General features: G+C 41.2%; 1 protein-coding gene across 1 annotated transcript; it reads right to left on the bottom strand.

Moving 5' to 3' along the window:
• Positions 1-3,643: 3,643 nt before the first annotated feature.
• LOC120533255 (zinc finger protein 260-like) lies at positions 3,644-15,819 on the bottom strand. Its single transcript, XM_039760050.1, has 3 exons — positions 15,733-15,819; positions 12,916-13,442; positions 3,644-7,295 (listed from the first exon to the last, which is right to left on the bottom strand). The coding sequence occupies exons 2-3, from the start codon at positions 13,412-13,414 to the stop codon at positions 5,716-5,718; spliced, it is 2,079 nt and encodes a 692-aa protein (XP_039615984.1). The 5' UTR covers positions 13,415-13,442; positions 15,733-15,819; the 3' UTR covers positions 3,644-5,715.
• Positions 15,820-16,697: the final 878 nt, after the last annotated feature.

The following is a 16,697-nucleotide window of genomic DNA, read 5'->3' as shown; positions in this document are numbered from 1 at the left end:
AGCCGAGTGAAACATGACGTCTGTCTTATTAAATGAGTTTTTAGTTCCCTCTACTTTCTCTTTCTCAGATCGCTTTTTGGAAGGACGTCAGTTTCGTAGTTTTTATGAACAGTTCGAAAGTGCCTTCCTGCATTTTCCTTCTTTGGAATAGCAATGATAGATGGACAGATCAGACAAACGCATTTCGATTGTGACATTGTGAGAAAAAAAAAATCCTCTTCCAATTCCACATCCAGCCCATACCCTCCCCAAACAAATTATTTTTTTAAATCCCTTCTTTAGTCGATATAAATTGGAAGGCTAGCTAGATCACTTAGATAGCTGGAGGTTTGACCGTGCGTGCGGGATGACCAGTGTGTTAGAAGAAAAGAGATCTCAGACTGGCCGCCCTGTATGTCAATCAAGTGGCAAATGCCATAGAGAGGATATATGATTGACTAACATTTAAAAAAAAATTTATTGAATGCAACGCGATCTACCGGTCGATCACGATCGACGTATTGGGCACCCCTGCTTTATACAGCATTAGGATAATAATAATAATAATAATAATAATAATAATAATAATAAGATATAGTAGCACATATGAGTGAGCTTAAAGAAGCAATTGGTAAAGGCTTGTCTTTTTCCTTCTTTCAAGCATGAAGTTGCCATGTCACGGTTTTTCGCAGCTTTGCCCTTATCAGTCACTGGCACAGATGCCTATTATGTTAGCCTTAGCCTTACATGTTGCTAGAGCAACAACTAACCATTTATTGAATTATAATTAAGTCCAGTTTTCATATATGGGTCCTTCTGATCCCAACTTAATTGTTAAGTATTGAATTGTTAAGAATTGATTAACAACTGAAAGGCCATCGATGTTAACAGCTCAGGATTAGGCCATGAGAATGAAGGGAGGGGTAATCAGGTGATGCTCACCGTTAGGTGGCAAACATGTCCTGCCAGCAAAAGTAGTGTTATGGGAAGGTTTATCGGGAAGAAGACTGTTATGTGGATGTCTTCAGGGGCAAGAATATTATGATGAGAAGGTCTGGAACACGAGGTGATTGTTATGGGTAAAGGTGCTGAGTGGGGACAACATCATGAGAACCTCTATACAGTAGATGTTGGGAAACGAGTCCTGGATTGTATGATAAGAATTGTAATATATTCTGGGCTCTCTGGACTCACTTCATGAACTGAGACAGGCTTTATATGCTCTGCAATTGCTTTCTATGCTGTGCCGTAAAGTCTTCAATTCTGACTGCCTTTCTGAAGACTCTGCTTGGTTTTTCTGAGATTTCTCCACAACAGTCTCCCTCATCAGTAGCCGGTAAAATTAACAAAAGCCTCACCTGAAGCCACAACTTCACGCCTCTTTTGAGTCTTCCACCCTAACACCCTAACAGGCAAGAAGTCCTCCTCATCTGATGGCCGTGTGACACGCATAACACAAGGTCATTTGCTGGTGCGGTGGCTACCACTGCTGTCAGTCACACAGTCCCAGAGTTCTGGGATTTCCTCCCACATTCAAATAATGAGATTTGAGGTGAACTGGAGACTACAACACTGCTGTGTACAGTACATGAGACTTGATACGTGTGGAAAAGCGCTCTGTCTGGAGAACTGCTGTCCCTTTGGGTTTTTTTGTTTCCCTTTCTCAACTTCTGCCAAGTGACAGTCATTTCCGTGTGACCCTAAAATAGATAATTGACGATGGAAGATGAATGGACGCATATAACACACAAGTTTCAAAATCAAGTCATTTTGTTCTCTTGGTCAATCTAAGCTGCTGTAACTAGCGCTCAAATCCTCAAAGTACTAATTACTAAAAGTTTTAAAGGCATGGCTGCAAAATAAACTCACAAATTATGGAATGTAAAGAAAAAACATCAAAATAAACACCAATAATAATATGGCACATAGAAGGATCAGAAAAACAACCTTCAGGGTCTTGAAGGTAGTCATACATTCAAAGCAGCTGACAACTGGATAAATAAAATTCAACCACTTTACAGTTTGCTTATTCAAAATTTGATGACTTTAAAAACAAGCTTTATTGAATTGTAAACAACTAATTTATAGAAAGATAATAAAAATTGCAACAGATAAATGAAAGAAGCTTCTAAAATATGGAAAATATAACTGGGAGAACTTGAGGTAAATATTTCATAACCCCAATGCTACTGCTATGCTGTTTACGTTTATGTCTGAGGTTTTCAATTCTATGCTTAAAAATGACCTCCATAATTTTGCTCCCCTACATGTGTGTCCATCCTGATGGAACTTGTTAGCTTTTTCTTAATTGTGCTGTGTCTTCTCCTTTTGTTGGTTTTATTCATACTTCTCTTACTGTATGCCTGGACTCTCTGTACGTTGTGCTCGTGAGTTGCATTTCATTCCTCTGTATTGCTGTTCCTACCACCTCGCCATTCCTCTTTCCATGACTTTCTGACCCCTCTTCTCATGAATTCTTTTCTTTACATATTACAGACGCACCATGCGATCAAAGTACATTACAACTAGAGTCACATTATTTCTCTGCAGTGGGAGCACAGTCCCAAACGGAAACTGCCATTAAACTAGTTGTCTAATCATCCTCATTAAGTATATCTGGTGCCGCAAGAACATAAAGAAATCTTGCAATCCAAAGATGATTGATTTCTACATAGTAGTTTATCATTCGTATATTAACTTTCAACCTTGGGATGGCACATTATGATATATTAATGAGCATTCCGGTATGGCCCTTAAGAAGAGTTTACCACACCCAGAACAGCAAAATTGTTTCTTCCTACTTTAGCGTGTGTTCTTTTCCAAGATCTCTTTATTTCAAGGAAAAATCTGGCATATTCAGAAGAGACATTAGAACCTTTTCTACAGGTGGATTCTTGTGCGAGTTCAGAGTGCACAGTTTGCTGAAGATTCCAACACACACAATGGATGAAGGCAGAGTCAGGGGAAGAGGAATTCGAGTCAGAGGAGGGAGAAGAGCTGGCCATGGAAGAAGAGGAGCAGGCCAACAAGGAAGAGGAGTTCAAATCAGAGGAGGAAGAGGAGCAGGCCAACGAGGAAGAGGAGGAGGCCAACAAGGGAGAGGAGAAGGTCCAGGAGGGAGCGCAAGACAACCTTGCACCATCATTATGGACGAGATGCGAGCAACAGACATTGACCATGTCATTGTCCATGGCATGACAATGGCTGAAGCAGGACTAAGAGTCCGTCCAAACCTGAGTAGGTTCACCGTGGCCACCATTATCAGGGCATTCAGACAACACAACAGGTATTGTACTCTATTGCTTTCTTTGTCACAATACAGTTTTACAAGCCTGTAAAAGTAGTCTACTGGTTTCAAATCAGTTGTTATTGTAAAACATGTCAATTGACAACACATGTTTCTTTCTTTAGAGTTGACAAAATGCCACATAGAGGTGGGAGGGTTGCCATATTTACAGCGGCACAAGAAACCCTCATTGTGGATATGGTTCGTGAGAACAACCTCATCGGACTCCGGGAGATCAGAGACAAAGTCATTGCCGATAATGTCAACTTTGAGAGCATTGATGATGTCAGCTTGGCCAAAATAGACCGAGTTCTCCGGCGCCAAAAGATGCGGATGAAACAGGTCTATAGGGTTCCTTTGAGCAACTCTGCGCGACACAAAGACCTACGTTACGAGTATGTGCAAGTAAGTATACATCCATGTTCACAGTACAGTTAGTGGACATACTGTGTTGCTCAGTGGCAAACATTACTTCTGGACAATACTGTGCTACCTGATTGACTGTTGTTCTGAACACCTGTGCACTTTCACATTTTCACAGAGGATATTACAGTTGGACGCGATGGCCAGACCTCATGAGTACCTCTTCCTGGATGAGGCTGGCTTCAACCTGCAGAAACGAAGGCAAAGAGGCCGTAACATCATTGGCCAAAGAGCCATCACTGAGGTTCCTGGCCAACGGGGGGGTAATATTACTCTTTGTGCGGCCATGGGTTCGGAGGGGCTTGTCCACCGGCATGCTGTCCTTGGGTCTTACAACACCCAATGTCTCCTCACCTTCCTAGAGGAGCTAAAAGACATCCTCCTGGACCACCAACACCACCATCCTTGGCCCGCACATCACATTTATGTGATCATTTGGGACAATGTCCGCTTCCACAGAACAAACCAAATCAGAGAGTGGTTCACCACTAACAGTAACCACTTTTTAAACGTCTGTCTGCCACCCTACTCCCCTTTCCTGAACCCTATAGAAGAGTTCTTCTCATCGTGGAGATGGAAGGTTTCTGACAGACAACCATACACTAGAGAGAACCTCCTAAGGGCAATGGAGCTGGCCTGTGTTGACATCCCAGTGGAGGCCTTCCAAGGATGGATTCGCCATTCCAGGGTGTTTTTCCCGCGGTGCTTGGCAAGAGACAATATAGCCTGCGATGTGGATGAGGTGATGTGGCCCGATGTAGCTCAGCGACATGATACCGCACAGTGATTGTGTTGTGTGTGTGGTGTAAATAAAGTAAATAAAAAAACTTAACACCCTGATCATGTTTTCAAGAGTACCGTTGTGTGCAATAGATTCTGTTTTTGCATTGAGTTGTGTTACAGTAGTGTACATGCAGAATTTTCTATAGATTTATACTCTTCATATGAAACTCACAAATCTAAATGCCTAGTCCTCTGCAGAGATGTAAGAAGATCCGTTACTGTAAAGTTTCTAAAAATATGCATTGGCAGTTATGAAACAAAGAACCTTCTCACAAATTGAGCATTGTGTTTTCAATTGTTTTGCTGTAGTGTGTAATGGTGTGTATAGTGTTTACATTTTTGAAAGCTTCGAGCTGCTCTTTTGGTGTGAAAGTTTGAGTTTTGAAGTGAGAAGGTGTGGTTGTGTTTATGTAGCTTTAGAAAAGGGTGTTGTGTTTAGACATTGGGGAACATGGAGGAAACGTTTGTGAAATGTGTTTTAGCATTTGAAAAAAACTGTAATGAGCATTCCGGTATGGCCCTTAAGAAGAGTTTACCACACCCAGAACAGCAACATTGTTTCTTCCTACTTTTGTGTGTGGTTTTTTTGAAGATCTCTCTATTTCAAGGAAAAATCTGGCATATTCAGAAGAGACATTAGAACCTTCTCTACAGGTTCATTTCTCTAATTACACTCTCATCTGTATGTGAGAGGGGGGTGTTGTAGCGTTAACTGCTGTGTAGTCACTATGACTGAGAGACACAGCATTGGAGGCAAGAAGGTTCACCACTACCTTGACTTCCTTAGACATCTGAGAAAAGCTTGGAGAGTTCCATGTGCACTCACCATCTTCTCGAAGTGTAAAGTGCAGTCCGCCCTTGCTGGCTGTACAAAATCCTGGTAGGGTTCCTGTTCAGACCAGGACCACAAACAACCACGTAAGGTGATAAAGTTGACACAGAATATCATTGCTCCACAGTTCTCTTCTGATCAGGTCAAACATGCACAGTGTCTTACAAAAGCAATCAGTATTACTGAAGATCTCAGCCATCCTGAACAGTTCATTTCTCCTGCTTCTCTTCCAAACCATTAGGACTCAGATCATTAGGTTTACATGTTCTGTCCTCAGATCAAAATTGTTACTCAACAGCTACTTACACAGACAATTGCACTGTTTCTTGTGCAATGTGTGCATTTGTGATTTTGCAACAGATTGATCGTATTGAATGTCACCAAGGTGGATAGAAAAGACCCTCAGAAGCCATTAGATTGTTTTGACTGTAGATGACTTACAGTCATCCACAGTGTGAATTCTAGCATGTCTCATAAGACTGTTCTGGGTAGAGAACTGTTTTTCACATTCTGAACAAGAAAAGGGAACTCTGTTGTGAAATCGAATGTGTCTTGCGAGGCTGCTCCTGGTATTGAATTTCTTCTCACACTGTGAGCAGCAAAATGGCTTTTCTCCAGTGTGAATTCTACTGTGTCTGAGAAGACTGCCCTTGGTAGAGAACTGTTTGCCACACTCAGAACAGTTATATGGCTTCTCTCCAGTGTGAATTGTTTTGTGTATCTTAAGATAGCTACTACTGGAGAATTGTTTGCCACATTCAAAACAGCAATATGAGGGTTTTGAACAGAAATACGGTTTCTCTCCCGTATGCCGTCTGGTGTGGATTCTAAGACGGCTGCTGTGTGTGAATTGTTTGCCACACTCAGAACAACAAAATGGCTTCACTCCAGTGTGACTTCTCGTGTGGTGATAAAGACCACTCCTGGTGAAGAATCGTTTCCCACATTTAGAACAACAGTATGACTTCTCTTCAGTGTGAATCTTTGTGTGGGTCAGAAGAGTACTCTTAAAAGAGAATCCTTTGCCACATTCAGAACACTGATACGGTTTCTCTCCAGTATGAATTATCTTGTGCATCTTAAGATAGTTAAGAGTAGTAAATCGTTTATTACATTCAGAACAACCATATGGCTTCTCTTCAGTCTGAGGTCTTGTGTGCATCCGAAGACAGGCACTGGTTGTGAATGGTTTGTCGCATTCAGAACAATGAAATGGCTTCTCCCCAGTGTGAAGTCTTGTGTGCATGCGAAGAGAGCTGCTGGTGGTGAATCGTTTGTCACATTCAGAACACTGGTATGGCTTCTCTCCAGTGTGAATTCTTGTATGGGTCTCAAGACCACTCTTGCCCGAGAACTGCTTGCCACATTCAGAACAGCCATACGGTTTCTCTCCAGTGTGAGTCCTCATGTGAAAGTGAAGATGGGAAATGGTTGCAAATCGTTTATCACACTGAGAACAGTGATGTGGCTTCTCTCCAGTGTGAAATATCCTGTGCATCTGAAGAGAGCTACGATTAGTGAATCGTTTATTACATTCAGAACAGCCATATGGCTTTTCGCCAGTGTGAAATCTTGTGTGACTGTCAAGTTGCCACCTGGTGAAGAAGCGTTTGCCACATTCAGAACAGCAAAATCGCTTCTCTCCAGTGTGAATTCTTGCATGTTTGTTAAGGCTACTTTTGCTGGAGAAATGTTTCCCACATTTAAAACAACATGGCTTCTGTGTTGCACGACTTTCCTTCTCTTTGTAATTAAGTGTGCATAAGAAACGTTTCCTCATTTCTTGACTGGAAAAGAAAGTCAATGATATTGTATTTTGTACCGGTAGTTGAGTACTGATTGTGTCTGTCTTTGTAAGCTTCACAACAGGTGGAGAAGTAACCTTCAAAGGGGCTGCTGCTTCATTTCCTGGTCCAGATGTTGCTTTCCTCATATTTCCATCAAAGGTCTGAGTGAACAACAGTAAGGAGATACCACAACTGTCTTGTAAATCTGCCAAAATACAAATTGTGCATTTTAGAAATAATCTTACTTCAAAACGCAAACTGGGTGAACCTAAACCAATACAAATACAACAAAAGGTCATTAGATTTAAGAAGAATACAATCACATAATGCAGGTCAGTAGGTACAAGACAGAATACATTTATGTGAATGAAAGGGAGCTCAATGGAATGGTGAGGATGCAGGGAGTAGAGTTGGCGAAGGTGGATGAGTTTAAAAACTTGGGATCAACAGTACCAAGTAATGGGTGGAAAAGAGGTGAAAAAGAGAGTGCAGGCAGGGTGGAATGGGTGGAGAAGAGTGTCAGGAGTGATTTGTGACAGACGGGTATCAGCAAGAGTGAAAGGGAACTGTATAGAGCTGGAGTTGGCAGAGTTAAAGATGCTAAGATTTGCATTGGGTGTGACGAGGGTGGATAGGATTAGAAATGAGGACATTAGAGGGTCAGCTCAGGTTGGACGGTTGGGAGACAAAGTCAGAGAGGTGAGATTGTGTTGGTTTGGACATGTGCAGAGCAGAGATGCCAACTATATTGGGAGAAGGATGTAAAGGATAGAGCTGCCAGGGAAGAGGAAAAGAGGAAGGCCTAAGCAAAGTTTTATAGATGTGGTGAGAGAGGACATGCAGGTGATGGGTGTAACAGAACAAGATGCAGAGGACAGAAAGATATTAAAGAAGATGATCCACTGTGGTAACCCCTAACAGGAGCAGCTGAAAGAAGAAGAAGATTAAAAAAATTATACACAGACAATTATTTTTCCCTGAAATAAAATAAAACAGTAGCGAGGGGGGTGTTGGTGGTATGTTCCGGCTCTATGCCAGTCTGGATCACGGTCAGAGTGACCGCAACAGGCTTATTATCAATGACACTGATTGAGGTGTCAGTCAAGAAAAGAAAAGGAGATGCTGAATGTTGAGTTTTCAAAGAGAAATGGACAAATGATTATTTTTTGTTGAAGTAAAAGGCAAGCCAATATGCCTAGTTTGTGATGAAAAAGGCCAATTTCGAGCGTCATTACAGCTGTGCTTGGATAAAGTTAACGGTTTTTGGTGGAGTTTGGATGCGCAACAAGCTGCTTTCACAAGACTGCGTTCTGACAGGGACACTGTAATGCAGGCAAGCTGTGTGGTAAGCGAGCTAGTCGCTAAGAACCTGAAACCACATTCAGAAGGAGAATTTGAGAAGGAGTTCCTTGTTGTTGCTGCAGAGTTGCTAGCATTGGACAAAGTAAAATTGATCCCATGTGTCAGTTTGTCTCAAAGAAGCATCACAGAGTGTATTACTGACATGGCACAAGATGTTGAAAACTCACTGAAGGACACTGTAAGAAATTTCCAGTTTTTTTCTTTGGACTGCAACAAAACAATGGGCATAACGAATACTGCCCAATTAGCAATTTTTGTGTAAGGCATTACTGCTAAAGTAGAAGAAATGAGTCATCTCAGTCTCGATCCAAGAGATTTAGTTGTGCACCAATGTATCATACATCAAGACAGCCTGTGCGCACTTTCCATGAAGCTCAATAATGTAATGGCAACTGTCATCTCCAGAAATTTCATTAAAAGCAAAGCTCTAAACAGCCGCCAGTTCAAGGAGGTACTCAGTGAGCTTGAGTTGGAGTTTGAAGATCTGGTCTAGCATTGTGAGGGGCGATGGCCGAGTCACACGGATATGCTCACACGGTTTCACAAACTGATGGAAGAAGTAAAAAAAAATTCATGGAGATCGGGGGGAAGCCCTCAGTGATAGAAAGTGGCAACGTGATTTAGCTTTCATGGTGGACATTACAAAGTACCTCCTGGAGCTGAATGTCAAGCTCAGAGGTCCCAACCAGCTTCTTGGCTCTCTGTATGTAGATCCAAAATCATCTGAAGCGAAATTAAAGCTGTGGCAGGTGCAAAAAGGATAGCACTGTGCATTTTCTTACTCTGCAAGAACAAAAGCCTGCTATGACATCTGAATATGATGGTGAGTGGGCCAAACTCCTTCAGGCATTTGCTGAGGTTTCAGGACATCAAAAGCAAACAGGAGGAACTTAACATGCTTGCTATGCCAGTGGTTCCCAAACTTTGTTGATTCTCTGCGCCCTTGCTGAATCCAGGTTTTCCCAAGGCACACCCATCCCCCACCCCATTGTCAAATTCTAATTTGCACAATAGCCAATCATTTTTTTTTTAATTATAGGGTTAAGTAAAAATAAATAAAACATGTATTTAAGTTCACAAAAAAAGTAATTGAACAAATTCAACTAATTACAATTAGTAGGATGGTAGTGTAGCACGTCCAGGCTACGAATGATTGGTGGCTTTTAAATAATCCATTTGTCGTGTCCGTGGGCGTGTCGTGCAGCCGCAGGGAGTTGATGGAGTAATTGGGGTGAGTCGCACCTCAATTGCTTAATCGGCTTCCTGCGGTGCGTGATTGAGATGCTGCACCCATGGAGCCGTATAAGAACAGGCATGCACAGAAGGAAAGGGAAAAAAAAAAAGAGAGAGACGAAAGGGAAAGGAAAAAGGCTTGGAGATCGAGATTGAGAGCACGGCATTGAGGTGAAAGAAAGAGGACCAGCCAGCCAGCATGAATGAGAGAAATTGGCGCGATTCTATGTGCCACCTTGTAAGATGCTAGCAATGCATTTCTTGGTCTTAATGCCTGCTTATAAAAACTACCTTTTTGTTGATTGATCTCTTTTAACTTTCCATTAAAGTAGTCGCGAGATTTACTAACCACGCGGGGTCGATTGGTTTCTAAATGGCGTTTCAACTTACTTGGTAGCATGCACTCTGGTGCCAAAACTTTCATACACAGTACACACTGCGGCCTCTAGTCACCACTGACTTCTGTCAACGTAAAACCAAAGTGCAAATAACTGTTATCATATTTTCAATAGTTGCGCTTCTTCACATTCTGGTTGACGGTGTGCCCTCTTATTTTCACTCTCACAATGTTTATTACTGTTCAGTAAAAACTGATCTATTTTGAAAAATACATAAATTATGAGAAGGAATAATTCAAAAATTCACTTGACTTAATCACAACAATATACAGTTGATACAGTGTCTGAAAACTAATTCAACACTTAGAACATGCGAAACCAACAGCTATTTATATAGGAATACAAAATACCGAGAAAGTTCGACAAACTACTAAAACAATCGAGAAACTTAGTTAATGTAGAGCGCCATCTAATGACCATTTGTAGAGGTTTCCACAAACGGTTATTGTTTGTGAGTGAGTTACTGGTTAGCACCAGGGGCCTCATGTATAAACGGTGCGTACACACAGAAATGTTGCGTATGAACGTTTCCGCATTCAAATCGCGATGTATAAAACCTAAACTTGGCATAAAGCTATGCACATTTCCACGGTACCTCATATCTTGTGGTACGCAAGTTCTCCGCTCGGATTTGCAGACTGGCGGCACCCAGCGTCAAAGCAGTGCTACTGTTCCTGTGTGGTTTATCTTTCTTTTTCAGATGCACATCCCTGACGCGTACACTGAAATTAACCGCATATTGTTTATTAGTGTAATGCATCTGATTGTAATTAAGCTGTAACAATATAATGGTCCACGGAATGGCCAAACTATTCTAAATACCATAGCTGCTTTAATGTTGTTACTCTCACTGCACCTTCTTCTTCTTTCAGCTCCTCCCATTAGAGGTTGCCACAGTGGATCATCTTTTTCCATATTACTCTCACTGCACCACTCGGAGCGGCTGATCGGAAAGAGAATTATCGGTATACAGCATCAAGCATACGCTGCCTCAGCCATGCTTCCTATTTGAACTGCTTCTCAAACGGCAAACACTTCAAAATCTTTCCTGTACGGACCTCACGGTTCAGAAAGTGTTTCATCACAAGAGCTCTAAACGCAATCCATTAGTCCATCAAGTGTTCCTTGCAGAACTGTCTGTACTTATAAGTACAATCACCTCACTGTAAACTTGCACAACAGTTATAATATTGCACGTATTTACATATGATGACAATATTTTTAAGAGGAAATGCAGCAAAATATGTTTATTATATACAGATAAAACTTTAACTTTATTTAAATAATCTATATTGTTAATATATTAAAGGATACGGTGTCACTACGCTAGCAAGGATCTAGTGCTCCGTTCACGGATTGTTCCTGTCTTGCACTGTATGCTTCACTGGGACTGAAGGATAGAATAATTAAACACGTACTATGAAGATATTTCAATGTTCCTTAAACGTTTTGAAGAATTGGCGCTATAAGCTTACAGATGGCTTAATGTCTGTTACAGAGCTGATTGTGTGGCGATTGGGTATTTGGGGAAAGAAAAGGAAGGAAAGGATTTGGAGGTTAATACGTTTGAAAGAGACAGCACTGCTGCAATAAATTATTTAAATTATTTAATCACTGCACCGTGAAACCCATGTTTAATAACGTGCTTTAACTCCTATCATCATGAAAATGATATCACGTATACATCTCAGTATTTTAGTTATTCAGAGAGCTGTAATATCACGAATGTAATAGATTCTGTGTCCAGTTGGAAGAAGAGAGCTGGTTTAATAAGCACGTAGTGATTCACACATAGAGCACATAGAAGATCAAATACAAAACAAAGCATTTAACATGCTACTTTAATTACGATGTGATTTGAGAAACTGGTTAATGAAATGATTTTAAAATTAAGTTTATGATGTTCGACTTTAATGACAAAATAAACTACGTTATTAAAGTGGAAATTTCAAGATTAAAGTTGACATTTCCTGCTTTTTCCCCTCTGTGTGCCTTTGTTTTTTTTCTCTGTACCCTAATAAGCTTTTATATGACACTCAGACGGTGGGCTACGACTCACCTTTTCACGGCGACTTTGATATATGACAATTTTTTTTTATTTCGGGCACTGTGCGACTTTGTGAACTTGAGCTCTCGAGTTTCTCCGACACGCTATGTCACTCGATCAACTTCCTTTTGTTGTTTATACCACCGTTTAAACCAACAAATAGTACGTTTTTCCTTGCCTCCATTTGGTTTTCCCATTGTCTTTTCACAGAAGGCTGATCTTAAGGGCTATTTATATTGATTTGCATATTCAAAGAGGTGTAATTCTAGGAGGAGTTGGGGCGGGACAGCAGGCGTTTGCGCGTGTGTTGATTTTCACGCTGATCGGAATTTATGTAGTGGAAGAACGTGGAAGTTTGCATACGCACAGATTCCTGCATCTGGATTTTTCTGTGCGTACGCACATTCCCGCTTTTGTGCTTACGCCATGTTATAGTGTGAGTTTTATCCATGGCGTTATACATGAGGCCACTGGTGTCTGCATGCTGCACTTTAACAAGTATCATCAGCTCTCGGTTAAGGAGCTAAGTCACCCAGGAAACCGTGGGGGTCTTGATCCGGCTTTGCCTAACATAAGCAATTTGACAAGTACCACTGTTAGTCTCAGTCTTAAGGGGTGAGATAAAGCTCTTTGAGGAGAATGATATTTTAAGAAAACTATAAAAGCAAATACTGTTTTAACTTTTCAGTTCAAAATTCACAGATCAAAGCAAACCTGCATTTCAGATTTCAGTGAAAAAGGCAGGGTCCATCATTTAACAAATGTGTGATATGTATAGCTCCTACCTGTGCCAGAATCACCTGAGCCCGATGCTACTGCAGACCTCTCCGTATCAAATTCCAAAGTTTCTGACTTCACCGGGTCAGAACGATGCTGCAGACAGCAGTTACCGTCGGGTGTGAAGTCTAATCCAGGATCCCGTTTGTTTGGATAAAAAGCCTGAAAGTCAGACTCGGATTTAAGGTGTTCTTCTTCCTTTATACCATTTAAGACTTCGTCCTTCCACACGTTGGTAATGCGAGATGTAAACTCGGGGTCTGTTTTTATGTCCACAGTCACCCCTTCATAATCCTCCTCTTTAATGCTGTGACTCTCCTGTTGAAGGTAAGCAGTTTCCCACTCTCTGTCCTCTTCCTTAATGTCCATGGTTTGCATGGAAGGGAGACCCTCCTCCAGTAAGAGATTTTTCTCTTCTTCATCACCACACATTTCTTTTGAAACCCCCTCTTCACATTCATATCCCATGCCTAGATGTTCCTGGGCAGACAGGCCTGCCTCCTCCATATTGTTCAGCTGTTACTGGATATGACAGCTATGAAAGAGCAGAGCAGAACAATTTTTATTTGATATACTTTGTTAAACTCAGGGGGAAAATTGCTTGGTATTTCACAGATAATATTTTACATATACCCCTGTGTTGGGTAAAGTATGTATTCAAAGAAAAAAGATTAAATGTAATACATAAGACAGGGGTCCCCATGTCCAGTCCTGGAGGGCCCCAGTGGCTACAGGTTTTCATTCTAACTCTTTTCTTAATTAGTGACCTGTTTTTGCTGCTAATTAACTTCTTTTGAATTCATTTTATTTGACTTGCCCTTGAAGACTCTGACCCCTTGTTTCTTTTTCCTTAATTAGCAGCCAAACAATACTAAGATACAAAATGAGCCAAAACATGACCAGCATACTGTGTCCATCACACAATATCTGAAAATAAAGAAAGGTGAAGATCTCAGGAACGTTGATCTGCTCAGGTCCCCAAAATATTTTAACAGTGCTCTTAGAAAAGAGAAAAGCAATAATATCTGAAATGTAAGCTATTGCATAATGAGAGCAGCAACAACCTATGGAATTAAAGAACGGGTTTAATTAACGACAAGAATTGGCGCCTAATTAAGCAACTGGTTGGAGTGAAATTGGTTGGGCTTTTAGGCCCTGACTTAGCTGGTCTTCTGTTGGCTCACCCGCTTCACACTTCATTTCTTTTTGCGTGTCATTTAAGGAAAGAAATGACGCAATTCAGAGGAACGATGAAGAAATTCAGGGGAGCAAATCTTAAAAAGCAAGTCAAATAAAATGAATGAAAATGGAGTTAATTAGCAGCAAAAACTGGTCACTAATTAAGAAAAGGGTTAGAATGAAAACCTGCAGCCACGGGGGCCCTCCAGGACTGGAGTTGGGGACCCCTATGCTTCCTCTGCTCACTGGTCACAGCTGACTAAAAGAATAAGCTGAGGTCTCACAAACAGCTAAGCTACCACAGGCTGGCTGTATACAAAGAGCAGAGACACGTTGTTGCCCTTACACATGGTCACCGGGAGAACACACATTTGTACAAGGTTAAACTATTGAGGTTAACTGTGATAAACATGGAGATCTCCAGAAGTCTGGCATCTCATTCTATTACCTGCATCCAGAGACCACACTAGATTAAGGACTGTCCTGCTAATAATGAATTGATACAAGTTTAAACCTGCCATTTTACTTGCCCTGTTTCTCTGTTTCATCAACTGGGGTCTACAGATTATGAACAAGAAAACAAAAATGAAATCCGAGATGAAGTTAACTCTGGTCTGACCAAGTGTCCTGTATCTCTGAACAATGCAAGTACTGTAAGCGCAAGGGTAAGAGGACAAGAGTTGGGGGTCTGCTTGGGCTTTTTTGTCAGGACTACACAACAAAGAATGTAAACAGGGTCACCCAAGGACCCCTTGTTGATAAAACAGTGGAATTCAAGGCCCAAAATGCAAACTATTTTGCCTTTCGAGCCTATTCATCACGTTTAATGACTCAAATTAACGTATACGTTGTTCAATATTTTGTGTTGTTTTTATAAGTGGTTTGCATAAAATGTATTAGTAAGCAGTGAACAGAATAAGCAGCAAGCCGAATAAGTAGCTAACTTCTGGCTTGTAACTTTTGTTCCGCACTTTGACGTCGCATTTCACTAACTTTCTGTTCTTTCACATGAAAGCAAAATATGTAACGTACAAAACCAAACTGGTTATCATCATATTTTTCCTCTGCTGATATAACTTTAAACGAAACCCATTTAAAGAATACTCTCTGCATGTTTTACGCTCGAGTGTCATGCCGACACTCTCCAAAACAAACTGTGTAGCCCCGCCTTCTCATGCTAATTACGTAGTATTTCTCCAATCAGAGGAGTAATAATCACGCTATTGCCTGTTAAGTGACTGGATTGCTTGTAACGGACTGCATTAGGCTAGATTTTGCAGGGCGGGATTTCAACTGTGTTTAGGCTGAAGAGTGCCTGTCAAATCTGACAACCTGAACGTAGACCCACGGAGTAAAGTGGCAGATACTCGTGCGACAACACTACAAAATAAGGGAACGCCTGCAGGTCCCACCGGACGACTCCGGTTTAAAGCGAGTCGTTTAAAAAGAGGGCAGAAAACACGTTCGCTTACTGCTGTGCACCCTTCGCGAAAGCTAAGCTCGCTCTGACCAAACACTACATAGTGAAGATAGACCGAAAAAAAAAAAAGTCAAAAAGGCCTTTGCTTTTTATATGCCAACTACAACCACGGAAGCCACTGCTCGTGTCGTAATTTCTCTCTAGCATACTGTTTGTTGGCACGTACCTTTTTACTTTCTGTGAACGTCTTCTCCAGGAGGACCCGACGAACTTGAATAGAGCGACACCAGCAACAGAGACGGCATCCGGAAAAACAAACCGTGTCAAAATAAAAGTTCTCTAAGTGCGCTCTACTTGTTCACTTAGACCAGTGGCTCTCATCCTTTCTAGTGCCGCATTATTTTCGTTGCTACTTCATAACTGTAATTTTGCTACTGTTATGCATCGTAATGTAAATATCTGATATGCAGGATATATTTTCATTGTTACAAATTGAACATAATTAAAGCATAGTGATTAATAACAAAAACAATATGTAATTATATACTGTGAAATATTTATTTCTAATTACAAATAAATGAAATTTTGTCTTCATGACTTACTTTTATTAGTTTTTCTTCATTGTGTATTGAACTGTATTCACCATATTCATGTTGTATACTTATGTGAAAATGTGAAAAGCATGGCGTAGCAGTATTAATATAACAACAGTAAAATACATCCATCCATCCATTTTCTAACCTGCTGAATCCGAATACAGGGTCATGGGGGTCTGCCGGAGCCAATCCCAGCGCACAAGGCAGGAACCAATCCTGGGCAGGGTGCCAACCCACCGCAGGACACACACAAACACACCCACACACCAAGCACACACTAGGGCCAATTTAGAATCGCCAATCCACCTAACCTGCATGTCTTTGGATTGTGGGAGGAAACCGGAGTGCCCGGAGGAAACCCACGCAGACACGAGGAGAACATGCAAACTCCACGCAGGGAGGACCCGGGAAGCGAACCCGGATCTCCTAACTGCGAGGCAGTAGCGCCACCGTGCAGTAAAATACATTGCTACAAAATTGTTGTGACAGTACATGTAAAAAGCCAACGTCAGTGCAAAGGTTGAGGCTGCTTCTTTCTCACCAGATCAGAAATTTTCAGGGCAGTCTTTACAAGAGCACAACGAAGATCATCTTC

Source organism: Polypterus senegalus, chromosome 8 (assembly GCF_016835505.1).
Source record: "Polypterus senegalus isolate Bchr_013 chromosome 8, ASM1683550v1, whole genome shotgun sequence".
Taxonomy (NCBI): Eukaryota; Metazoa; Chordata; class Cladistia; order Polypteriformes; family Polypteridae; genus Polypterus; species Polypterus senegalus.
The sequence above is the reverse complement of the archived record's forward strand: the minus strand, read 5'-3'. Positions and strand labels throughout refer to the sequence as shown.